The sequence below is a fragment of the Rhinatrema bivittatum genome, chromosome 3, assembly GCF_901001135.1.
Source record: "Rhinatrema bivittatum chromosome 3, aRhiBiv1.1, whole genome shotgun sequence".
NCBI lineage: Eukaryota > Metazoa > Chordata > Amphibia > Gymnophiona > Rhinatrematidae > Rhinatrema > Rhinatrema bivittatum.
Genome location: NC_042617.1, coordinates 551,960,692 through 551,987,072, shown reverse-complemented (window position 1 = coordinate 551,987,072; position 26,381 = coordinate 551,960,692). Strand labels below are relative to the sequence as shown.

Sequence of the window (26,381 nt, the reverse complement as noted above, 5' to 3'; positions counted from 1 at the left end):
CCTAGACCCTCCGGAACTTCACCCTGATCCCCCACCACGAAACCCAGTCCTCCCACCTAAAAACTACAGACAAAGGAAAAATGTAATTACACTTCTGTGACTTGATTAGCAGTGTGAAAGCATACGAACAAGTTCTCTGTTGACAAGCAGGGCTGATTTAGCCATGACATGGGTGACATCTTCCAACAGTGCTGAAAGGACCCTTCTCTCCTAGCTCATAGAGCTTTTCCCCTTGAGCTTGCACGGGAGATCTGCGTGCACGCTACCATGAGAGCCCCTCAGTCTTTTTTTTGTCCGAGCTGCTGCACAAACGTGTACCCTCTCTCTAAGCTTTTAAATTGTTTGGCACATGATAATTTATTTTTTTTTTAATCTTAACTTGCTCTAAGTTGTCTCACTGCCTTGGCAGCCCCTCAACAGCACTTTTCTGTGCTACTCAAAAATAAAAAAAAATACAGGCCAATACAGAACGGTGCACTCAGCCGAGCGCACCATTAGCCCCCGTTTGGACGCGCGTTTTTGACGCGCTATTATTACCCCTTATACAGTAAGGGGTAGTAATAGCGCGTGGAAAATGCGCGGCCAACCCCCCCCGAAACTAATAGTGCTCATCACATACAAATGCATGTTGATGAGCCTCTTAGGTATTCACCTGCAATACAGAAAGCAAAATGTGCGGCCAAGTGTACACCGGGCAACTGCTTTTCTGTACACCCTCCGACTTAATATCATAGCGATATTAAGTCAGAGGCCCCAAAAATTAAAAAAAAAAAAAATCTTATTAAAAAAATAATAATAATTCTGCCCCCGTGTTGGAAAATTTTGCCGGCGTCCGCATTCCAAACCCATGGCTGTCAGCGGGTTCGACAACCGATGCTGGTAAACTAAAGCGTCAGCTGTCAAACCCGCTGACAGCTGCCGCTTCCACAAATGAGGCGGCGCTAGGAAAGCGCTAGTGTTCCTAGCTCCTCCTTATTAGCGCGGGCCCTAATTTAAATACTGAATTGCGCACCCAAGAGAGGTGCCTGGGTGCGCGTTGGGAGAGCGGGCACTCGCCTCGGAGCGCCGGCTCTCCCGCGCAGTTTACTGTATGGGCCTGATAGAAAGTAAAAAAAAAAATATATATATATATATATTTATTTATTTATTGTTAGATTTTTATATATATATTTTATATATATAACTAATATGTCCAGCTCCAAGAATGCCATCTCCAATGGCTTCAAGGACTGCATGTGTGGTCAGATGACCATCAACAGTCACAATGATGTTCATTATAACTGTCTGGGTGTAGACCACAACACAGCTAATTGCTATGACTGTGGCCAGATGTCACCAAAGTCCCAGAGGAACAAGGCCTGGAAGATAGAAGAACATCACAGATTGGTTAAAAACTGGAGTTGTTTCTCTTCCTGGAGCAGAGCTTCCTTGGGCTCTCTCTGTGCCAAATTGAACAAATTTCCTTCTTCTGCGGCACCAGTTTCTGAATCCACTGCTTTGCCAGGATCAAGCAAAGCATGAAAGCACCATGAACAAGAGTCTGTGAGCCCTTCGAAAGCATCATAGAGCTTGTTGATGCATATGAAAAACAAGCGCTGTATATCAGAGCCAGTGGTACAGTTCACACCACCAAACCTGAGGCTGGAATAAGTCCTGTCAATGCACCTGGCATTTCTGATGCATCGGGCCCCAGCACATTGAAACATCTGTCGCTGGCACCATTGGTGCACCAGCCATCAGTGTCATCGATGCACCAGACTTTGAACGTCATATCGCCATTGTTGCAGTGGGCCTTGATTCAGCTATTTGCTCCATTGACATGTTCAACATCAGATCCATTGATGCTCAATGCCCTGGTGCAATTGGAGCACCAGGTGCCCAGTTCCATCCATGCACTCAAAATATTTGAGACGGGAATGTTCATCGAGAGGCCCTGAAAAAACACTTAACCTCCCTCAATCTCGACATACTTATCTATGCCTCATCAATTCAAACAGGGACTTCATCTGGAGACACCAGATCCAATATGTTACATGGTGCCTCTGGTTTCCATACATCCACCAGTTCAGTTGACCCAGGAGAAGGCTCCCTCCTGGAGTCCATTAGGAACTTCTCAAGAGGATGAACCTATACTGGTTTCAGAAGAGAGTGACTCTTCCCCAACTCCTGGTCAGAGGACACAGCAGCCCATAGAACAGGTAGTGGATTTGGTGAAGACTTTCTTTGCCTCACTGGCAGCTAGTGACAAGGAGCGCAACCTTCAACCTCTCCTGTCTAGAGGAACAAATTTGTTCCCTCACAGGGGAAGTGCCTCTTGCCTCCATGCCTCGGGAGCTCCCATCAGAAGACTAAGTGGCAGGATTTAGCCCAACTATACCTCTCTGCAGATGAATCTAGCCAGGCTGAGGAGGAAGCATGGGACATCACTGTCTGGCGCATGCCTGCAAGAATATTTCCCTCTGAGGTGACAAGGCCCCCATCCCGATCACCTTTATCATCATTGGGGTAATGAGTTAGTATCCTTTCACCTCTCGGGTTTGAGAGAGAGTCTATGGGGATTCTCTCTGACCCCCTATCTGATATGCTAGAGCATTCTTTGCTACCAGAAGAGCTTTTGTACTCCAAATCCATGGACAAACTGAGCAAGGTGTTTGGATTCCACATCCTTAAGGACAAGGAACTCCCATACAGAGGTCTAGAGTCTAGAAACTTCACCCAAACCTGCAACAATCCTGGTTCACTCAGTCCTAAGGGACTTACAAATTAGAATCTGGCATCCTGTCCCCCAGTAGCCAGAAAATTGGATTTAAAATATAGAGTTCAGCAAACCCCAGGGTTTGAGGTAGCCCAGCTACTGCACCAGTAGCAGTGGAATAAGTACCAAAACAGGCCAAGAAGACCAGTATCTTGTTAAATACCCCACTGGGCAAGGACCCTGGATTGTTGAATAATTTTGGAAAGGAGGTTTTTTTTGGGGGGGTTTTTTTTTTTTACAGAGCTTTATGCTCAATGTCTGCCTCACAGTCCACCAGTTCTACATGACGCAATACTCACACAATTGTATTGAAAAGCTGAAACCCCTGATAGTTATTGGACAGAGAACAGGCAGACTATCAGTGGGCTCTTCGGAACATGGAGAAGTGAGAAATTTATCTTCTTTGCTCAGTTTATTAATCATTTCATACCACAGTGAGCCAGCAGTTTGTGTGATGGTGTTCATACAAGTTGGCGGATGTGCCTTGTTCCGGGGACAACATCTTTGAAGACAAGGTCAGGGAAGCAGTTGCCCAAAATAAGGAGCAGCATGCTGCCACCTAGTCTCACTCAACAGGAACTGAATAACTGTCTTCTTCTAGGCATACTTACTTTGCCTTTAAATGCACCTTTTTCCAGAGATGTCCTTTCTGCCAATTTCACTTGCACTTCCATAATAGCAACTTCCAGCTGTGGATGTCAGTGCAAGAGACATTAGCCAATGATGCAACAACAAACCCAGCATGGGTCTAGTTTTTGATCAGACTCAGCCCTCAGGCCTTGACCCCTTCAGCAGGAGGGTGGAGTCACTTTTTCCTGAAAGAGTGGTGGAAGATCCCAAAGACAATTGGGTCATCAAAATTGTGGAGTCTAGTTAGCATTTGCACTTCTCCCGCTTTCCAGTGCTGCATCATTGTTTGGCCTTCAATCTGGATCATTCTCACTTGACTGTGCTCAATCTCGAGATAGTCACTTCACAGCCAGCAGATGATAGAACCTGTCCCTCCCAAAATCCCTAGGATGGGGTTCTACTATTTCTTTATCCCCAAGAAGTCAGGGAGACTAAGACCCATCCTGGATTTATGAAGACTGGACAAGAGCCTTTTATTGGAAAAGTTCAAAATTAGCTCACTCCATGCCATCCCGCCCTTCATTCAAGTGGGAGACTGGATGGACGCCCTCGCTCTGAAAGATAAGTATACTCATTTACCTATATATCACTCCCATTGGAAATATTTCTGTTTTGTAGTGGATTCCTGTCACTACCAATATAAGATTCTCCCTATTGGGCTTTCAGTGGTCCAAAGAGTCTTCACAAAATGCTAAGCAGTAGCGGAAGTGCACCCCCATTGACAGAGAATTTGTGTCTTTCCTTACCTGGATGGGCCCAGAAAACAACAAGGTAGGCATTCTAAAACAGCCGTGAGGAAACACAAACGAGGTAGATGCCAGAAAAGTCCTTTTCAAATTCTTTATTGGGTGGAGACGTATAAAATCAACAAGGAATGCCCGACTCAGGCCGAGTTTCGCTACATTCCCAGTGGCTGCCTCAGGGGCTATAAGTAGACATACATATATACACAATAAATCATAAATAGATGAGAAATAATAAAACCAATATAAAAACATCGACAACATAAAAAGTGATTAAAACAATATTTTGTGTGGTAATGAATGTCAAATTGAAGGACGTAACATGAAAACATATAAATTAAAGAGCATATAGACAATATCAATCTAAAAAGTATCTGTTTAAAAAATATGCTGAAAATTAGATAAAAGACCTATGTATATTAAAAAATAAATAATTAAAAACTCATTTTGAAAATCATCTAAAAACTATTGTATAAAAATGTACCTCAAAGTGACTTTCTCAAATTTGGAACAAATTTGAAAATATTCACTTCTGACGTTATTAATCAGAAGCCATCTGCAGTACACACGCATCTATAGAAAAAATGAGAAATAATGTGAGAAATAGAAATGTGCGATAAAAAGAATAAAAAATAAAAATTAATAAAAATAATAAATTAACTGAACACACCTTAATGTGAAACAGATAAAACTTATGCGCTTGATGGCTCCATCACTTAATGGCGCCACATACTGTAAAGGGATCAAACAAAGTGGATGATATTAAACAACTATAAAGGGATCAAGATAGAGTAGATAATGTTAAACATAATCATAATCAAAGACACTTAAATTGCTCAAGTGTAAATAGTGTTCATTGTAATGTAGTGAAGCGAAACTAGCCAGGAAATTGACCGGGCTGGCAAGTAGAAATGTAATGTGATCAAATATTTATTTATTTATTTATTTATTTAAACATTTTTATATACCGGCATTAGTTGTGGACATCATGCCGGTTTACATCAAAACTGGTAAAGTATGGAAATTACATTTTAACAGGGAATTAGAAACTGGGAGGAGGGTAAATAATTAAATAGGATAGACGAGAAATAACAGTAACATTAACATGGTTCCTTGGTGTGAACGAGGAGAGAGGATAACAACATATGGTTCCTCAGTATGAGGAAGATGGAACAGACGCAATGTGGTCTATTTTTTATTGGAGGAGGTGTGAGTTTTTATTCTGGGTAGGCAATAATTCTGCTCAAAAGAAAGCATTTTACTGATTACCTATTCTAGATATATGGATATTAATGTAAATAATTAACTATTGGAACGAAGGATGCTGTCAGAAAATGTGCCGACAAACTGACTGGTTTGACAAAGGTAACAAAGAGGCAGTCTCAACAAATTAAAACGGATTATGCTCTGAAAAAAGTAATTCTGAATGAATGTTTTACCTTGTAGACTGCTAGTTGGCATGTGCCGTCTCCACTCATACTGTTGCATAAGGGAACGATTTGAAAGCTGGTTATTTAAATATAATTTTGGCGCCAAAAAGTGTGTCCATCATCACAGGGGTGTGGCTTGCTCAGCAGAGCAAGCAGTGAACATAATAAATAATGTGGATGACAATTGTGATAACTCATTGTTGTAATAATAATAGTGAAACACATTTGGAAAACTTATTCTAAACACTGTGTATACGAGAAAATAAAAAATGAAAAAATAAAAGCAATTGCCCACGCCAAAAAAAATGGGCTGGTAAATGAGAATGCGATAAGTCAAAAAAAAATATCGGCTCAAAAAGAGACATGTAAATTATTTATAACACTGAAAAGAGGGTCGGGATAGAGATGAACTACAGTGAGTGAAGGTATTAAACCATTAATTTGGAGAGACGGTCCCATCTTCCTCCCCCCTTTTATTTCATCCTTCTTTCATCGTATCCTCTGTTCCAATGGTTTAATAACAACAATGAGTATATTGTGTATATAAATGTATGTTTACGTATAGCCCCTGAGGCAGCCACTGGGAAAGTGGCGAAACTTGGCCTGAGTCGGGCGTTCCTTGTTGATTTTATTCATCGCCACCCAATAAAGAATTTGAAAAGGACTTTTCTGGCATCTACCTCGTTTGTGTTTCCTTACCTGGATGACTGGTTAGTGACAAGGCCTTCCCCACCTGGGTAATGCTCTCCCCGAAGAAGAGGATTCAGCTCCTTCAGTTGCTGGGGTTCATTACTGTCTGGACAATCTGTCAAGCTGTGACAGTAACTTTGGGCAAGCAGTTTTGTGCAGCCTTTTCACCCAGTGGTCCACTCTCCTTAGGGAGGAAGGGAGTGGGGGTAGGTTCAGGTTGCTTTTCAATAAGGGCTCTGCTGCAACCCTCAGCTTTGGATTCCCCATGTGTTATGGCTAATTCAGCCTTGCTTGTTGATGGAGAAACAAGTTTGCTTACCATAGATGGGGGTTCTCCCTAGACAGAAGGATGAATTAGTCATGCTTAATACCTACCTGCCTTGAGAGTCAACTACCGAGCTAAAGATAAGCTCTACAATCAACTGAGAGGCTCATGAAGCAGCAAGCATGTGGGAACTCCCATGCATGCTTAGTAGAGTAAAAGCTAAATGAGTTAAGAAAGAAAAGTCCATTTGGTGCATTTCGATGACATCACCCACGTGTCTTGACTAATTCATCATATTGTCTACGGAAACCCCCATTTAGAGTTAGCAAATTTACTTTCGATAAAGCATGCATGTATATGCTATTTACTCACATCTATGCCAGTGTAAAACATAGAAATCTTTTGAAAATTACCCCTATAATAAAGAATGTAATACATTTAAACAAAAAAAATCATAAAAACAAAATGCAAAAACAGGACATCAACTAAAATTTAAGTAAAATAAACTAAAAATATGCATAAAACCCTAATAAAATCAAAACTATTTAAATGGTAAGCTCTTAATCAAAATAAATATAAAGCTAAAGTCAAAATCCAGGCTTTGTTTACAGAAAAATCAGATATTGTTTGCTGAATTCCAGAGGAAGGACCAAGATATGAAAATGCTTTTTTTTTTTTTTTTTTTTTTTTTAAATCTCCATCAATTTCATTCTTTAGGGGATAGGATTTGTAAATATATATTGATGCTCTGTTAAATATCTTGGTCCCTGTCCATGAAGTGATTTAAATACCAATATCAGAATTTTAAATATGATTTAGAAGTTACAGATAACCAATGTAGAGATTTCTACACAGGGGGAAGTGTGATTTGAAAGCTTCAAACCCAAGAGAATATGTGCTGCTGTGTCCTGAATAAACTGCAAGCTGTGGGTTTCTTCTTTAAGGCCAGCATGTATAATAATCCTGATGATTGGTACCCATCACATGGATAAGAGTAGCTAAATTTCCTGTAACAGTTATGGTCAGAAATTACAGATTTTTCCAAAGCACAAAAAAAACAATTTTGTACCACTCAATATTGTTCAATAATAAGAGGAATAAGAGGGAGAATTGGAATCTGGAGCATAAATGTGATCAGAGTGCACAGAAAACTATCTGTGTCTGGCACTGGCTTTTGGTATAGGAGACTTGTATTACTGACCCATTTTTGTGTTCATTGCTGTTTTTGTGCAATATGAACAGTTTTCTATGAGAGGTCAAGAGAGAGCAGCAAGAGAATTTTAGGGCTGTGTGAAAAAAACTCAGAAAAATTCAGCCTTTGGGTTTCTTGTACGTGGCTGGCCTGTGCTTTCCATTGCATGCCTCCTCCATTTACTTGTTAAAATGTGTCCAAAGTTGGGTGTGGCCCTCATATTGGCTACAGAGGGAGAACGTGTCCTGAGCTAGGTATTATAAGGAAGCTTCTATGCAGCAACCGAGAGCGCAAGTGGATTTGAACCCAGAAAGTGAGCAGGCAAAGAAGGTTTTCATGCTGTTCTCAAAGCCTCCATTCGTCCCCCGCTCTCCGTGTCATGGCAAGTTGAATATTTAGCAGCTGAGCAGATGTAGACACAAAAGATCTTAACGTGCTGTAAACAGGCCACGAGGGAGTCTTCATTGCCTTGAGACGTCCATGGTTGATGGAAACGAGCTCGAGTGCTGGTTTCCTTCTCTGTACGTTTCCGTGTCGCTATGTTGTGTAAGAAGTAGATCCGGTACTGCAGCTGGGCGTGATGGCAGCAGCTTATCTGTACAAAAATAGATACAAGCCTGGCGTCTGCTGAGGCTCAGAGATTGGGAAGCCATGTCTGAAAAGCTCACCTATGAACCTGTCCTTTCTTACAGGAGAAAGGCGAAAGGGGATGCTTACAGCTCAGCCGATGGCCAGAAAACAGGTCTGTTTGCAAAATGTTTTTTTCATTGTATCTAGAAACTTATCTTGGACTTCGGAGGAAAGCACCAGGTTCTTTGGTGGCTGTGCCATTTTTGTACTGAGCCTACGTAAGAACTTTCCAGAGATGAAGATTGGGCGCTATTGAGGCCATATGGGTCTCTTCTTCCTCTGATCATTCTGGATTGGTGATAGCTTATCTTTAGCCACAAATCAACTTTCGATGTGGGTGAGAGGGGGGATGGAAGGATGACCGAGGAACCAGTCTTTAAATCAGAGTTGGGCATATGGGGACAAAAAAAGACTCAAATCCTCTCTGCCACGCCCTACAAACAGACCCCTAGATTCATCGTTCTGCTATATTTATAGCAGAATGATGAGGCGCGAAAAAAAAGGAGTGGGGGGGGATAGTGGGCAGCCGGCCGCATCGCGGCGGTGTGGTTTCACCAACCACGATGCAGCCACGCCGCACACTATCGCCCCCATAGCGCCATGGGAAACGTTGTACCGTAGTTATTTCCCGCGATGCTGCCAGCAGTAATGTGAAAAGAATTATCACCTGCAGTGCTGCTGGTAGATAACTCCACCCAAATCCTGCCCACACTCCTCCCCGTCCCCTAATTAGAATAATACTGCCACGATGCGGCCGGTTCCGCGTGCGGTAGGGCCTTATCGCATGCACATCACAGAATAAAGAATGACCCTGAGAGTTTCTCTGTGTCTGGGAAGGAAGTGATGGTGGTCTGACTGGACTTGAGGACTTTTAAGGCCATTTTGTTAATGAACCTCATTTTGCATTTTCAATTGCTGCTAGCAGGTGCACACACAAATATTACATACCTGAAGTTTCGGTCATCTGTGATGTCTGAATATTTTATCAGAAGAAATGTCTGTGATTTTCGTACAGGTCTTTGACAACTTCCTGGAAGCCCCTGTCCATGTGAAGCACTCTATTAATCCTCCAATTTTATTCTAGATTTTTTCAAACTAAAAAAAATTCAGCCGTTTTTTGATAGTTCTTGAGGATAATAAACATTAAGGGCTAGATTTTAGTAGCTACGCGCGGGCGTAGATTTGTGCGTGCAACCCGGTGCGCACAAATCTACGCCCGATTTTATAACATGCGCGTGCAGCCGCACACATGTTGTAAAATCCGGGGTCAACATGCGCAAGGGGGTGCACTCTTGTGCACCTTGGGGCGGATTTTAAGAGCCCTGCTCGCCTAAATCCGCCCAAATCCGGGCGGATTTAGGCGAGCAGGGCCCTGTGCGCCGGTAGGCCTATTTTACATAGGCCTACCGGCGCGCGCAGAGCCCTGGGACTCGCGTAAGTCCCGGGGTTTTCGGAGGGGGGCGTGTCGGGGGCGGGGCAGAGCGCCGCGCCGTTTTCGGGGCGTGTCGGCAGCGTTTTGGGGGCGGGCCCGGGGTCGTGGTTACGGCCCGGGGCGGTCCGGGGGCGTGGCCGCACCCTCCGTACCCGCCCCCAGGTTGCGTCCCGGCGCGCAGGAGGCCCGCTGGCGCGCGGGGATTTATGTCTCCCTCCGGGAGGCGTAAATCCCCCGACAAAGGTAAGGGGGGGGTTTAGACAGGGCCGGGGGGGTGGGTTAGGTAGAGGAAGGGAGGGGAAGGTGAGGGGAGGGGCGTGAGAGGATTCCCTCCAAGGCCGCTCCGATTTCGGAGCGGCCTTGGAGGGAACGGGGGTAGGCTGCGCGGCTCGGCGCGCGCCGGCTATACGTAATCGATAGCCTTGCGCGCGCCGATCCAGGATTTTAGCGGATACGCGCGACTACGCGCGTATCTACTAAAATCCTGCGTACTTTTGCTTGCGCCTGATGCGCCAGCAAAAGTACACGAACGCGCCGTGTTTGAAAATCTACCCCCTTGCGCGGGCCAAGCCCTAGGGGAGCCCCAATGGCTTTCCCCGTTCCCTCCACCCCCCAGCCCTACCTAAATCATCCCCCCTACCTTTATTTTAAAAGTTGCGCCTGCCTCTGGGCAGGTGTAGGTTGCACGCGCTGGCCAAGTGCTGGCGTGCGATCCCCTGGCACGGCCGCTGTGCCAGAGGCTTCAGTCCTGCCCTTGCCCTGCCCCCGGACCACCCTGCCCCTTTTTTTCAAGCCCCGGGACATACGTGCGTCCTGGGGCTTGCGCGCGTCGCCGGGCCTATGCAAAATAGGCTCGGCGCACGCAGGAACGGGTTTTCGGGGTTCCCCTTTTAAAACCCGCCCCCTAAACTTTCAGTTACAGTTATTGTATCTTCTGATGCTGGCTGAGGTAAACATACAAGGCGAGACTTAAGTTTTAAGCAAAGAGGAACAAAATAAGTGTCGATTGCTTGCAGGTCGCTTACAATTCTGAAACGGTGCATCTTGCCCCACAGGGGTTTAGTTTCTTGCAACCTCGGGGATGGGAAATATACCAAGATTAAAAAATAATAATAATAATACCAGGAGGTAGGATTGAGGCTGAAGATTACAACACTTTTGTAAAGCAGTTATGATTTGCGTAACTGTTTTATTTTTAATACTATTGATATGTTGCTATTCCTGAGGTTGCAGAAGCTGAAATCATTGGCTAAAAGAAGCAGCATTTCCAAATCGTGCCAGCACACTGACTTGCAGGCATTTGGCACTTTTTTTTTGCAAAAACTCAATATCTGGCTCTGCATGTGTATGGGAGAATAGTGTTCTTGAAAATAAACACAGAAAGCTTTCAAGAAAACCTGCTCACTGGTATGTAATCAGCGACGGCATCTGGTAGGAAATATATTGGCTGCTGCAAATTTGGCTTTTTTTCCTGGTTCCAATTTAAAATTGCTTTATCACTACACCCGTTTTTAATTAGATGACTTTTTGTGTTGCAGTTAATATTTATTTTGTTCTGTGCGCTAGCATTTCAATTGTTATACTAATTGTTGCATTTTTGTTTTTTCGTACGATGATTTACAGAGATCCTGTCTCTTATATGATAAAGACCTCTGTTTAGAATGTGTTTGCTAATGTATTATTTTTGTTTTGCTCTGGGACTTTAATACTGTTGTTCCTTGCTTTAATGCAAGTAAAAAGGTAAATAAGCCAGTGCAAAAGCTGAGATAACATTGGGTGCTGCAAGGCGCAGCAGTGTCCTGTGTTGTATGCCGAGGGCCAGTGGTGAGCGAGTTTCGCTTTTAAAAAAAAAAAACTGGGCTTGGAAACGCTTAGTTCCGGGTTTTCTCAATCTGAACTCAAGAGTTAGATGAACCATCCTTGTAAATTATGTCTTCACGGAGAAGATTTGCAGCATTAGGCAACTGAGCTGTGCCTTAATTTAAAACTTGAAAATCAAATTGTAATTTTGATGGATATTATTTTATTAATAGGCTGCTGGCAGCAAATGAACCATCCCTTTGTCAGACACCAGTCAGCGGAGTTCACCATCTGCTATAACAAAGAAGAGGAGAGCCTGCAAAAGTTAGACCTCGTCACGCGCAACACCGCAGGTAAAGAATACGAGGCACCTCGGCGAGGAGCACGTACAGGCACGAGAGCGGGCTCACTGGTGACTGCCTCGCTCCAGAAGATCCCACTTCCAACGGGAAGGATTCAGTGGTGCACGTTGTTATTGTATTGATATGTGTTTGGCTCACACCTGGTCATTGACAGCTCAGAGTGAGATCGATTCGGGTAATGTAGTTTATTTCCCTATCCCCAGAGGGCTCACAGTCATAACAGCCTTCTTTAGTGAGCAATTTCCCCATAAACACAGAATGGGAGAAAAGCCTTAGTGAATCAGGCCCTAAGCTTGTACCTGAGGCAATGGAGGATGAAGTGATTTGCCTAAGGAGGGTCATAGTAGCAGTGTCTTGTCGAGAGCTTGAAGTAGCTGAAAAATAAAAACAAGGTAGGGTACTCTCCTTTACTGCTTTGGTCCTCTAGTTTCTTGCCCCTCCTTCTCTTATTCTTCTGGCTCTCCTCTCCCCCCCCCCCCCCCCAGCTCCTTCCAGCCCATTCTGCCTCCCCTCATTTTCCCTCTGTGTCAATCTCCCTTCTTTGCTCGCTCTCTCCCCACAAGACTGCAGAAGATACTCCTACATCACAGCCTTTGAGTAACTAGAAAATGTAATTCAGAAAAGTTATTACTCAAAGATGCAGAGTTTTAAATATTTTGAGCAGTTTCCCCAAGAAGTGATCTGTAGGAATGTTCCTTCTCCCTTTCTCCCAACTCCCCTGGCCAGACCTCTTTCACTCTGTCCTCTCAAGCTCCAGCTCTTCTCTACACTAACTCGCCCCTCCTCCCACTCCAGACTCAACCCCTTGTACTCTATCTACACCCCCAAGCCCTCCACTTGTAGAGTTTGACTCCTTTCTCATACAGATCCTCACACCGCCTCCCTTTGTCCCTCTTCACACCCATATCCACCTCTCACAGGCTCGCTCTCTCAAACACACACACCCTCACACACCCCTGCATACAGGCTGCCTCCATTTCTCTCTCTCTCTCACATACACATCCCTTCACACAGGCTCCCTCTCTCACACACAAACACGCACCCTCACTCCCAAACACACACACACAGAGAAACATAGAAATGACAGCAGAAAAGGACCAAATGACCCACCCAGTCTGCCCAACATGCTTATGCCAGTATCTGCTGCACTGTGCAGGTTACCCCCATGCTTATCACTGTCCCAGACCATAAAAGTCAGGGCCTCGGATGCTGTTTGAAACCAATTTTCCTTAAGCCTTACCATGGAAGCAGAGTGTAATGATGGAGCTGCATCAAAAGAGTCAGGCTTAATGATTTAGAGGGTAGTAAAAGCTGCATCAGCAAGTTACCCCCATGTTTATTTGTTCCCCAAACCGTAAAAGTCGGGGGGGGCCCTTGTTGGTTGCTGACTGAATCCGATTCCCCTTTTCCCACTGCCATTGAAGCAGAGAGCAATGATGGAGTTGCGTTAACAGTATCAGGGCTTAACTATTAAAAGGTAGCAACTGCCACACCAGCAAGTTACCCCCAGTTACCCCCATTCACTCTTTTCTTTATTTCCAACTTCTATAGCCTTTAGGGATCCACAGTGTTTATCCCATGCCCCTCTGAATTCCTTCACTGTTTTCTACTACACTACACTCTCCGTGAAGAAATATTTCCTGACATTGGTTCTGAATCATCCTCCCTGGAGTTTCATTTCATGTCTCCTAGTTCTATTGAGTTCTTTCCAACAGAAAATATTTAACGATTGTGCATCATTAAACCTTTCAGGTATCTGAAGGTCTGTATCTTATCTCCCCCGCACCTCCTGTCTTCCAGAGTACACACATATTCAGATCCTTCAGCCTCTCAACATAAGTCTTCCAATGCTGACCCCTCATGAATTTGGTTGCTCTTCTTTGGACTGCCTCTATCCTGTCTTTATCCTTTTAGAGATACGGGCACCAGTAGTGAACTCAGTACTTCAGGTGAGACCTCACCAAGGACCTGTACAAGGGGATTATCACCTCTTTTTTTCTTACTGGTTATTCCTCTCTTTATGCAGCTCAGCATTCTTCTGGCTTTAGCTATCGCCTTGTCACATTGCTTCACCGCCTTCAGATCATCAGGCACTATCACACCAAGGTCCCTCTCCCAGTCCGTATGCATTAGTCTTTCACCGCCTATCACATACAGCTCTTTTGGATTGCTGCACCCCAGATGCATGACTCTGCACTTCTTGGCACACCGGGCTTGCCCCCCTTATCTTTACGCCAAACCCTTTCACAAAATTCGCTTGGGCTCGGGTTTTTCCACCACCAAACAAGTTGAACCAACTTGTTCCCCCCAAACTGCAGGCCTACCATCTCGCTACTTCCTTTTCCAACCCCTCTTGGATAGAGTTATTGAACATGTCCATCCCTATTTCCGACAGATGAACCCCCATCTCCTGCAAACAACCCCGCTTCTTCTATCCAGGACCATTGATGCCTTACCCAAAAACCCCCTTGCCAACCCATCCGTTTACCCATCTGTCTATTCAGTTTCTTCACTCCTATTTTCCACAATGTTTCCTCCCTATTCCTCAATCGAATGATAATGTCTGACCATCCTATTCTCATTCTGGGCCACCGTATCCATAACTGGGAGAGGTCCTTCTTCATACACGTCAACAATTCTCTACATGTTTTGTACCCCACGTCATTCCCTCCTAAATGAATGAGCAGAACATGAGGCACACCCCACATATCGATCCTTTCATACAGGAAAGGCAGCAGCTCGTCCCAGGTCATGCTTCTCTTACTAAACCAGGCTAATCTCCATCCTTTTGCATTCAACTCCAAACTTTCACCATATGGCCTTTTCAGCGCTATTCGCTGCGCCCTGTGAATGTAGGAATGACCCACTAACCAGGCGCATCCCTCAAACTTTCCGGGTCCCCTGTGATCTGCAAAACAAACACAAATTGTTAACGAAATTCCTCCCTTAACGTTCCCTTCCTACCCCTTTACGGACGAATATAAGCCCTAAAAGTGTTAGACTTCCATCTGCCCAGTCCTTTTATCCTATTCTCCGGAAAGCCTGCCTCGGCCGCTGACGTCGCAGCCTCGATACGAAAAGAATGCGAACTATACCTGCTCGCGTCTCTGCCCATCCTACCGATTGCCTCCCTTAATACACTGGTCAATTGGTATCTCGTAACCGGTCTGCCGTTTGCATGTATTAGGAAAGCTCCCTCCTTGTTAGGTCTGAATTCCAAATACTGCTCTGCTAAACGAACCGGGCAAACCCTGCAATTCCCATCCCTTCGCAAACTAAGAATCGTACCTATCCCTTTTTGATCCGTTTTGGAACGAGCAATGATGCTGTAAAAGAAAGTTCCTCTCTCTGCTGGTCCAACTCGAGGAAGCCTGCGCTCCTGTCTGCCATCTCATCATCCGACGCTGGTTCCGGCCCGCTCTCCCCCGAACTTGCCGCCGCCGCACGTGCTTCCACAGCCCTGCAACTGACCGGCTCTCGCCCTTCGCTGTCGGGTGACACACGCACCTCAGCCCGCGCGGTCGGCTCGTGCATGCCTTGCGCCAACAAGCGCAGTTCAGCCTTGCTCCGTCTTTCCTTTCCCCGCGGCATGAGCACAAGGCGGTATTCACTTCTTTTTTTTTTTTTTTTTTTATTCTTTATTTATCAGATTTTCATTACAAATCAAGAAAAATAAATCATATTTATAACATATGGTGCCATTTTACATAAGTAAGCCATTGTGTAATATTCTTCCTTTAGTCAAAACCTCACCAACATATTAATATATTGAATTATTATTATTGCACATTCACAATAACTCTTATATATAGTAACTTGAAGATTCGAGGCAAGTGAAAATTAAAAGAGAAATCAGCAAGAGGAAATGAGGAAATGTGGAAATGAGGAAATGTGGAAAAATGGATTTACACTCACAAAGAGGGGAGTAGCTGGCTTGTTACGGCGGTTACTACCCCAAACCAAATAAGCCTGATACTTCACCTTCAATGCATATACAGCATAGTTCTCTGCTTCAACGACAGGGGGAAGAAAAAAGGGTTCGCGCACTCAAAGCGGGGAGTAGCTGGCTTGTTACGGCGGTTACTACCCCAACCAAATGTGTCTGATACTTCACTTTCGATGCATATCCAGCATGGCTCTCTGCTTCAACGGCATGGGAGAAGACTGATACATCACGCATTTCCAGCATAGCTCCCTGCTTCAACAGCAGGGGAGAAGAAAAACAACCAATAAGGACTGTATAACATAGTCTGGGTAAAACAAATAAGTATGGGTGTAGCTTGCTTATTGCGGCGGTTACTACCCCTACTACCCCTAACTAATCAAGCTAGATATTTCAATGGTGGGGGAGGAAGGTAAATAGAACCAAGAGCTAAGAGAAACAGATAAGTATGAGAGAAAAAGTGTGTGAAGCTTGCTGGGCAGACTGGATGGGCCGTTTGGTCTTCTTCTGCCGTCATTTCTATGTTTCTATGTTTCTATAAGAAAATATGTTTATAAATTCAAATAGGGCATTAACATAGCTATTCTCCAGCTTTACTAAATTCAACCCTTTTCACATTGGTAGATATTGGAGAGGAAGTGGTAGGTAACCTGGCCTCCACAAATTTCTTTAACTGATCAAATTGAAAGAAAACATATACCTCGTTGCCTTTTTTCAATATACATTTACACGGATAACGTAAAACATAGGAAAAACCTAATTCAATAGCTTTCTGTCTTAGAGTAAGGAATTCTCTTCTCCTAATTTGAGTGGCCTGGGCCACATCAGGAAATAGCTTCACCGGCTGATCATAATAATTCAGGGGAAACTTCCTAAAATATGCTTTCATGATAGAATTTACATCTTGCTTATAAATAAAGGATGCCAAGAGAGTACCTCTCTCTATAACATCCATACTTGAATTTTCCAAGAAGCTTGTTAAATTAACCGGAATGTTGACTTTATTTGTTTCTCCAGCCGAAGCTCTCTTATTAACAAAGTAACAACAATTTATAGATGGCAAATTCTCAGGCAAAAAAGAGAGAGCTTCGGTAAGGAATCTTTTTAATGTGGTAAAGGGCATTTCTCCCACTATTTTGGGGAAATTTAAAATCCTTATATTTAGATGTTTTGAACTATTTTCAATAGCTTCCAATCTTCTTATGCAAGATATTTGATCTCTAAGGATTGTCCCATTGAATTCTTGTATCGCTTTAATCTTGTTTTCTGCAACGCCGATTTTGCTTGAAATTTGAGTTATCTGTTCCTGAAATTCATCTATTCTCTGTTGAGAATTATGGGCAACTGAGTCCATTTTCCTTTCCAATCTATTCATGGAGGGCCCAAGTCCCACCATCACCTCCCATATGTTCTCCAATGTTATAGTCTGCGGTCTAGGTGGAATGACCGTAGACTCACCTCCAGCTTCAGATGTCCTCCGGGCTTGATTTCCTACAGGCACCCCCTCTCTCACCGTTCCTCCGGTGCTCTGTAGCCCAGTCTCTCCTCCTCTCTCGCCAGAGCCAACTCCTTCAACGGCGTTCTGAGGGCTTTCAGCGCGCACATCCTCCGAGGTAGTGCCCCCCTCCTGCTCCGTTGCCTCCACCGCGTCATCGGTTAGCGTCGGAGCTGGTTCAGCCTCGGGGTCGCGCTGAGCTGGACGTTGGCGCTGGTCAGGGCTCAGGGAGGCTTCCTCCAAGAGAGCTCCCTGCTCTCTTCCACAGGGACTCCCAACGGGTTCCTCAGTTCCCCGAACTTCGGGAGCGGACAGGAATCGATCGATTTCGAGCTGAGTCAACGGTGGTAAGGATTCGGTGGGGTAAATCCTTACTTTACCTTTTCTTTTTGCAGGCATAATGATATATTCAGTAGGGATGTGCAGACCAAAAGTTTATGTTCATAAGTCCATAAGTCGAAAGGGGGGGTCAATTTCGGTCAATATGGACATATGGAGAATTCCATAAGTTGAGTCTATGTCCATACATGCAAATAAAAATTTAAACCCCTCACCCTCCTTAATCCCCCCCCTCCAAGACTTACCAAAACTCCCTGGTGGTCCAGCGGGGAGTCAGGACGCCATTTCTGAACTCCTTTGCGAGGAGCACGTGACGTCGGCGTCAGGAGGCCCCCCCAAGCTGGCCAAAAGTTCCTTTTTGGTGCAACGAGGGTCCCGGAGCGAATGCGCGGGGAATCACGTGACGCCGCGTCACTCCGACGTGACGCCGACGTCACGTGCTCCTCGCAAAGGAGTTCAGAAATGGCGTCCTGACTCCCTGCTGGACCACCAGGGAGTTTTGGTAAGTCTTGGGGGGGGGGGATTAAGGAGGGTGAGGGGTTTAAATTTTTATTTAGGATCAACAATCGCGATTTCCAAAGTATTCAACATAGCTAGGTGTTTAAAATCATGAGAGGTCTAGAACGGGTAGATGTGAATCGGTTATTTACTCTTTCGGATAGTAGAAAGACTAGGGGACACTCCATGAAGTTAGCATGGGGCACATTTAAAACTAATCGGAGAAAGTTCTTTTTTACTCAACGCACAATTAAACTCTGGAATTTGTTGCCAGAGAATGTGGTTCGTGCAGTTAGTATAGCTGAGTTTAAAAAAGGATTGGATAAGTTCTTGGAGGAGAAGTCCATTACCTGCTATTAAGTTCACTTAGAGAATAGCCACTGCCATTAGCAATGGTTACATGGAATAGACTTAGTTTTTGGGTACTTGCCAGGTTCTTATGGCCTGGATTGGCCACTGTTGGAAACAGGATGCTGGGCTTGATGGACCCTTGGTCTGACCCAGTATGGCATTTTCTTATGTTCTTATGTTCTTATGCTATGTTGAATAAGTTGGAAATCCGATCGTTTTCGCCTCATCACTTTTTTAAGTTAAAAAAAAAAAGTTGCGTTTTACATTTAAGTTCAAAACGAATGCACGCCCCTAATATTCAGGAATAAAATTCTAAATTACAACTCGAACGTTCCTGCCTCCTGCTATGCCGCCATCTTGCCTCCATACCTTTTTTTTTTTTTTATTAACCCTGTATCTGTACTACCTTCGTCAGTCGCTTCGCGCTTTCTCACTGTCCTCGAGTGGTACACCATACAGTGCGAACGGTCTCAGGCCTTGAAAATTACCAGCCATGCAAAACGTGACCTGTCCTTTGCCTCTCCCTGGCTAATGTGTTAATGAACCTTAACGAACTTTCTTCAAACCCTTATCCTTACACCCCATTGGCCCTTTGCTACCATCCTCTTTGCTTATTGGCTAACTCCTACTCTTAGCCCTCAGTCCCTTTTCACCTTGCCCCTCCTTCCTTCTCGCTGCTTCTCTCCAAGTTATCTACGCTGCGTAAGACCCGCTTCCACAGCTTGCTTTTACTGAAGTAAGGGAACTTCCCTGTACAGGGCTTGGTAAAGCAGCATCTTCGCAATCTCTAAAATATCTTATTGTTCCAGAAATGTAAATTTTTGTGGGTAGGCAAGAGGAAGCTGGTGAGGTGTGTACGATGACCTTTGAGTTTCCTGAAGAAAAGATCGAGACTAACTATTAATTTTTGTGTCTCGTAACGATCTCATTTTAAGATTTTTAATGGAAGACACATTTTCTCTATTAAAACCAAACTGTGAGTAGTAGTAAAGAACTACCATGTCAGTTGAGTAAAATTAAAATTGGCCAAGTTAAAACTATCAAGGCAGTTAAGTGTAGAGAATACTGTTATAAGGTAAACAAATGTTTAAGGTAGAAGATTTTTGGACTACTAAGGTTACCCAAGGGAAGGGACGTTGTTAGTCCCAAAACCATAGATGTGTAAGCATTTGCCCAATGAAGATGGTATCTCGGAGCATCCTAATTGGTTGAGGTTTCTTTGTACACGATTTTATGGCGAGCAGTGGCACCTTGTCTGATCTCATTAAGCTGCCTCTCCTTTCTTTTCAGATTACCAGCTGCCTCTCATGATCGGCACCGAGACCGTGATGAGAAAAGGCTCAACCTTCAAACCGGTGGACACAAAGACCGAAGATCAGATCTGCAGTGCAGAGATTGAAAGTCACTACGCCTGCCCACAGCGAGGCAGCCGCCACGAGTATGCCCTGCCCCTGACCAACCAGGAGCCGGAGTACGCCACCCCCATCATAGAGCGTCATCGGATCCAAGAAAACGCTTTCATCTCCGAGACAGGCTACAATGTGCCCACCATTTCTGTGGCCCTGCAGCACCCGATCCCTGAGCCCTGCACGTCTGACCCTGGAGGCATGGGCTACCAGACACCGCTGTGTCTGAAGAGTGCTGAGGAGAGCGAGTACGATAAACCCAAAGTAAAAAGTAGCAGCTTGGCCCTAACAGCAAGCACGTCTGACTATCAGAGACATCCGGCAAGTTCGCTGGCAAACGATGGTTACTCAGCACCGAAAGAATGCCTGAACCCAATAACCTGGAAAACAGCAGTGACGGAGGTGGTATGACCAGGGCAGGGGAACCAAACTTATTGCAGAAATCCCAGAACTGGACGTCTGTGCCACAGCCTGGGTCTGCAAGGGACCTTGTGTGTCCTGAAAGAGGATGCTGCCAAGACCAAAGAAGATTGTCCCTCTGATGTTTATTTATTTTGCAGGAAATGTGTTGGGGTTTTCATAAGTTAATTATCTGTCAACAGATCGTAAGAAGTTGCTATTCCAGCGGTTCTGGGTGCGAGTTGACCTGTTCAATATGTGCAATTTGTACAGAAAGTTTAACTTTTTAAAAATAATAAGTTGTTTTATTCGCGTTGATTCTTTTCCACTTACAAGCTGTGTGGGGGATGTTGTGTGGCACTGCCAACGCAGGGATTTCTAGAAGATGCAGTGTTGACTGTGGTGGTGATGTCTGTTCAGCATTGTGCTGTTCTGTAAATGTACCACTTATTATTCCATTTCATTCCCCCGGGGCTGACAGCTGGAAAGTGGTGTTACAAGTTGTATGCCATGCTGTACAGACATATATATTAGATATGGGACTGTTGGAACAGGGAGAGCTGGAAAGTGGAAGGTGGATTTAAAAAAAAAAAATCTGCACTTTAAAATGCAGAAGAAGTGGAGCTGCCTGAATCTCAAAGTACAAATTGTTCTTCCAGATTCTCTGCTGTCAGCTTTTGCGTAGTGAGAATTCAAGCTGGTGACAATTTTGTACGGTCACTGGGCCCTTGCTGCTAACATCTCTTCATGGATACCATTCTTATTTTCTAGCAGAATTCTGGTGTTCGAGAAATCTTATTTTGGGGGACACACAAACCCATTTGATGCGAAATATTTTCCTCCATGCAAGCCTTCAGCCCCTAAAACCGTTCTGATGGCGAAACCGAATGACGGTATACAAAACATGTTAAATAAAAATAGATACTTGCCCAACATCAAAAGTTAAAGCTGAAATATTGAAGATTAATCAATGATGATACATTTGAGAACATATAAAAAAAAATCAAGGCTATAAAGAAGTATGGGAAAGTCTAAAAAGTGAACAGTGTCAGGCCATGCATCTGTGAAGGAAGCAGCAAAGATTGACTGCTGGGGCCAATTCCCACACATCTGGAGGAGCTGAGTGGCCCTCCGCAGGGAAATCAGGAAACCTGCTTGCTTGATGACGTGGTTGTAGCAAGGAGTTTAAAAAGCCAGTAAGTGAATAATTGATTCCCCACCATTCTCAGGCTTTACATGAAAACACTTCCTAAGGAGAAGTCTCCCTATATCTGTTTTTTTGGGTTTTTTTAACAGACTTCTTTCTCAGATTTTAATTTGAAATGATTACTAAGTCTTGTACCTCATGGGGTCTTCCCTTGCACAAAGCGGTGTTTGGCTTGGGAGATCAGTGTCTGCGCTTTCAGCCAAATATGAGATGGGACTAGGTGAATGTACGTTGCCTACTCCGACATGCAGGCTAGAATAGGAGCTATTATGAGGGCCTTCTTTTGGGAAGGAGAGGAGTTGAGTGTCTGAGAACTCGTAATCCAGGAGAGCAGTGGTTCCCAAATCCAGCCCTTGAGAATCCTAGCGAGATCTGGTTCTCAAGATATTCACAGTGAATATTAACATATTTTTGCATGCATTTTATTCTAGTAGCTTAAGCTGAAGATTTTAGTTAAGCTCTAGGGGGGATTGAGCTTGGTAACTATATTAATGTACCAGCAGAAAGAAAGAAAGTATGATCATAGATGTCACTTTTGCTACTATAAATTCATCTCATTCCCTCTCTCAATAAAAAGAAACAAAAATTGGAATAAAGTTGTTTGGAATGGCAGTGATGAATGCATTAGTCACAGTCGAGTGACTAGTGAAGAAAATGAGCCAATCAGAATGCAGAATTCAACTCCTGGCAGGCTTATAGTGCTGATAGGGTTTCCTGGGCCTATGCATGGCATCATGTGCAAAGTTTTAGAGTAATGTCAGCATGTTTGCTCACCTTATAATTAAATCCCAGCTGATTTCAAAATCCTACTCGCACCCTAGGCCTGATAAAGTAGTATTTTCTGACTGATGATAAACAATCTACACTCCTTGTTTTCACCTAATGCAACAAACCTTTATGAATCTTGCTTTCTTTCTGTAATGTCTTTATGGGCCTAGGGTGGAAATTACATCAGATGACAATTCTTTCCCCAGTGATGATGTCATAACCAAATACTGTATTCATTCACTAGTAACTATGGCACATGATTGTCCCAAAAAATGCCTTGCACTTTTCTCCATTAATATATGTTTTGCTATAAATGTATTGTTAGTCCATCAAATATTTGCAAACAAGCCCTAACAGTATTATTAACATTTAATACAAGGGTGGTGGGCCTCAATCCATGTAGGCCCAGGCATGTTCTGGTTCTCATTTTAGGATGGAAAGCAGCAGTTGTTTTTGTGATCCCAACAAATTGATATGGGGAATTTAGGTTTTTCCCCCTGGATCTCTTTCAGATCGCCGCTCATGATCCAAGTAAGGGAATGTAGCCGAAAGAAACCTGCCTTAGGAGCAGCCCCTGTTGACTCACAAGCAAAAATCAGTCTGGTTCTACTTTAAGTAAACCAAAGGGAAAAATGCACACGGTCATTTTAGTAAAAGCTTGTTTGCTACCTATGTTTTAAAACTAAACTGTATTGCTTTTCTTATTATTTAATAAGGCAGTGTGCTTTCAAGTAGCAGTACTACATGTTTTGCTCAGATAAGATGATTGGGTTTTTTTCTTTTGTTTGGGGGGGGGGGGGGGAAGGGTAATTTAAACTCTGAAGTACTTGGTAACAGACACTGTAGATGGTGCTAGATCAGGGCCATTTGGCCCACCCAGTCTGCCCACTAAATTTCAGCTGCTACCTTTTTGGGCTGCACGTCCTCGCAGTTGGTTGGAGCCTCGCCCCCATCCAATTGAATCCAAAATGTGTTTTGTGTTCAGTAATGCAGCCCCGGCCTGATCCACCCGACATTTTAAACAAAATGTTTTTGTAGTTAAAAGGAAATACCAGATCATGCCCACTCAAGACTACATTTTCTTACTAACTGAAACCCACAAAATATTTGCATTTTAAAGGTCTTTATTGTTAAATCCCTCCCCCACCTCACTAAGCCTTCTTCCACCCAGACTAGAGTCCCTTACTGGTGCATCACTTATCTCCTGGCTGCCTCTCATCCTCCAGCCCGCATAGGTTTGCCAGTGCTAAAGGGACACCTCCCCTACCCCCCCCCCCACCCCCCATGCATGTGATCTCTTTTCCTCATCCTCCTTACCTTGCATTCACCTCTTCAGCTCATCACACAGCTACCATTCAATGTTCCTCAATCTGTCTCCAGTTACACTTCCTCATGATTTATCACTCTTCCAGCCCCAGCATTCACTTCCTCCTCGGCACCCCTATCCACTCCTCTTAGCATTCACCATCTTCCTCCTCCTCCTCCAACATTCATCTTCTCTTGCACCCTCCACCCCAAGCCTCCCATTCTCTCCCTCCCTCCCCCGACAGAATTTGCCACTTGCCTGGTGTTTTGCTCATCCTCTGTCACGTGCAGAACCAGGGGGCTGTATCTGCAGCCTCTCCCTCGGTCCCTCAACAACAAGCAGCCTGGGGTGATGGTAGGGAGCTACAAAGAACAGGCAAACCCTTGCTCCTCGCCTCCCATGGTAGCTGCTGCCTGGTGGCTGAACGTTCTTTAGCTCAGCCAACGAGCAGATGGGGCAATTCAAAACCAGCTTTTACGGTGCAAGAACTGAACTTGTGCCAGAAGCTGGCCTCATGAGATAAGAAGGGAAAAAAAAAAACCAAGACAGGCCCTGTGAATGCCAGGCTATTGGCCATCCTAAGCCTGTGCGGACAGCCACTTCTTCCAGCTTCTTCTTATCTTTCTGCCTGTGCGGGCGGTTGTTGCATGCATGACCCCCGCACCTCCCAATAGGATTGTTCATGAAATGAAAGCGTCTGAAATATAAATCTAAATGGCCTTCCCCCCAATTTGCACAGCCCTACTATAACTAATAGAGCCCTCTAGCCTGCACCACCCCCCCCCCCCCCCCATTTCTTTTTCCTACTACTACCCCACCTAACCATGCCACTGCCCCTGTGATTTGGCTCCAAGCATGCTTAAATTTGGTGCGTTTTTGGCTCTTCCAGGTTCCGACGCCCTCTCAGTAAAGAAGTATTTCCTCTGACCCTCCAACTTCATATCTTGACCCTTTCTTTTTTGGCCTTATTCTCATTAGCGCCATCATCTGGAGTGAGAAAGAAGGGCAACCTCCCTGGGTGCCAAACCAGGGGTTGGGCCTCCGCACTGCTTTCTGGAATTACTTTGCAAGTCGGCAAGTACGTGAACCTGAAAGGGAAGGGGAAGCACTGAAAGCAGCTCTGTCCCAGGATGCTGTTCTGACTAGTGAATACCCTGATTCCCTGGCTTCCTTTTCTTGGCCATGATTGTGAGGGGGTTTGCATTTTAAGCCCTTTTACTGTGGCAACAGTCATTTTTAAAACGCCTTCCCTGAGACCACTTCAGTTGTTTGTGCTGGGTTGATGCTTTAGTGGGGCAATTTTTAAACCTGCATTCTTACTCGCAGGCTTTGAACCAGTTTTGAAAGCAAAAGTACGTAAGCACTTGCTTTAAAAATCTGCCAAGATCTGCACCTGCTTTTTCCGTGGATACTTTCTTGAAAGACAATACATATAAGTTTTGAAAATACAAAACTGTGTGAGCTTTTGCTTCTCCTGGCCTAATCCTACCCTGGTTATGCTTTTGCAAAAATGCAGGTAAAGGCAGGCATGTTAACAGCATCTCAAGGGTACTTTTACCTGCGTTCAGGGAAGGCAATTTTCAGAAAGCCTTTTACCAGCACCGATAGTCATTTATACAGGTAAATGCTTATGAAAATTGCCCTTCCACGTGTGTATCATGAGATACCTGATCAGAACAGCAGCCCCTGATTTACATTGACATAATGATGCATGGAACAGACTCCCCTTGGAGGGGGCAGAGACAAGGGCAGTATCTGAATTCAAGGAAGCATGGGACAAGCATCAAGGATCTTTGAGGGCATGGTAGGGATTGTAGAGATGAGTAGTTGTGTTGATGGGGAGACTGGATAGGCAGTAATGGTCTTTCTGCCATCCTGTGTCTATGTAATAGTGGAAGTGGCCAAGCAAAGGGAGTAGGGATGTGAATCGTGTCCTCGATCGTCTTAACGATCGATTTCGGCTGGGAGGGGGAGGGAATCGTATTGTTGCCGTTTGGGGGGGTAAAATATCGTGAAAAATCGAAAAAACGTAAAATCGCAAAACCGGCACATTAAAACCCCCTAAAACACACCCCCGACCCTTTAAATTAAAGCCCCCCCCCCCCCGAACCCCCCCCCCCCAATGACTTAAATAACCTGCGGGTCCAGCGGCGGTCCGGAACGGCAGCGGTCCGGAACGGGCTCCTGCTACTGAATCTTGTTGTCTTCAGCCGGCGCCATTTTCCAAAATGGCGCCGAAAAATGGCGGCGGCCATAGACGAACACGATTGGACGGCAGGAGGTCCTTCCAGACCCCCGCTGGACTTTTGGCAAGTCTTGTGGGGGTCAGGAGGCCCCCCCCCAAGCTGGCCAAAAGTTCCTGGAGGTCCAGCGGGGGTCAGGGAGCGATTTCCCGCCGCGAATCGTTTTCGTACGGAAAATGGCGCCGGCAGGAGATCGACTGCAGGAGGTCGTTCAGCGAGGGTTCCGGCGCCTCGCTGAACGACCTCCTGCAGTCGATCTCCTGCCGGCGCCATTTTCCGTACGAAAACGATTCGCGGCGGGAAATCGCTCCCTGACCCCCGCTGGACCTCCAGGAACTTTTGGCCAGCTTGGGGGGGGCCTCCTGACCCCCACAAGACTTGCCAAAAGTCCAGCGGGGGTCCGGAAGGACCTCCTGCCGTCCAATCGTGTTCGTCTATGGCCACCGCCATTTTTCGGCGCCATTTTGGAAAATGGCGCCGGCTGAAGACAACAAGAT

General features: G+C 44.9%; 1 protein-coding gene across 1 annotated transcript in view; it reads left to right on the top strand.

Moving 5' to 3' along the window:
* DCBLD1 (discoidin, CUB and LCCL domain containing 1) overlaps nt 1-20,664 on the top strand; it is a 105,794-nt gene extending 85,130 nt beyond the window's left edge. The window contains exons 13-15 of the mRNA XM_029596439.1: nt 8,398-8,447; nt 11,801-11,920; nt 19,846-20,664. Coding sequence (XP_029452299.1) covers nt 8,398-8,447; nt 11,801-11,920; nt 19,846-20,372 — 697 coding nt within the window. The 3' untranslated portion in view covers nt 20,373-20,664. The remainder of the gene's footprint in view (nt 1-8,397; nt 8,448-11,800; nt 11,921-19,845) is intronic.
* The last annotated feature ends 5,717 nt before the right edge of the window (nt 20,665-26,381 follow it).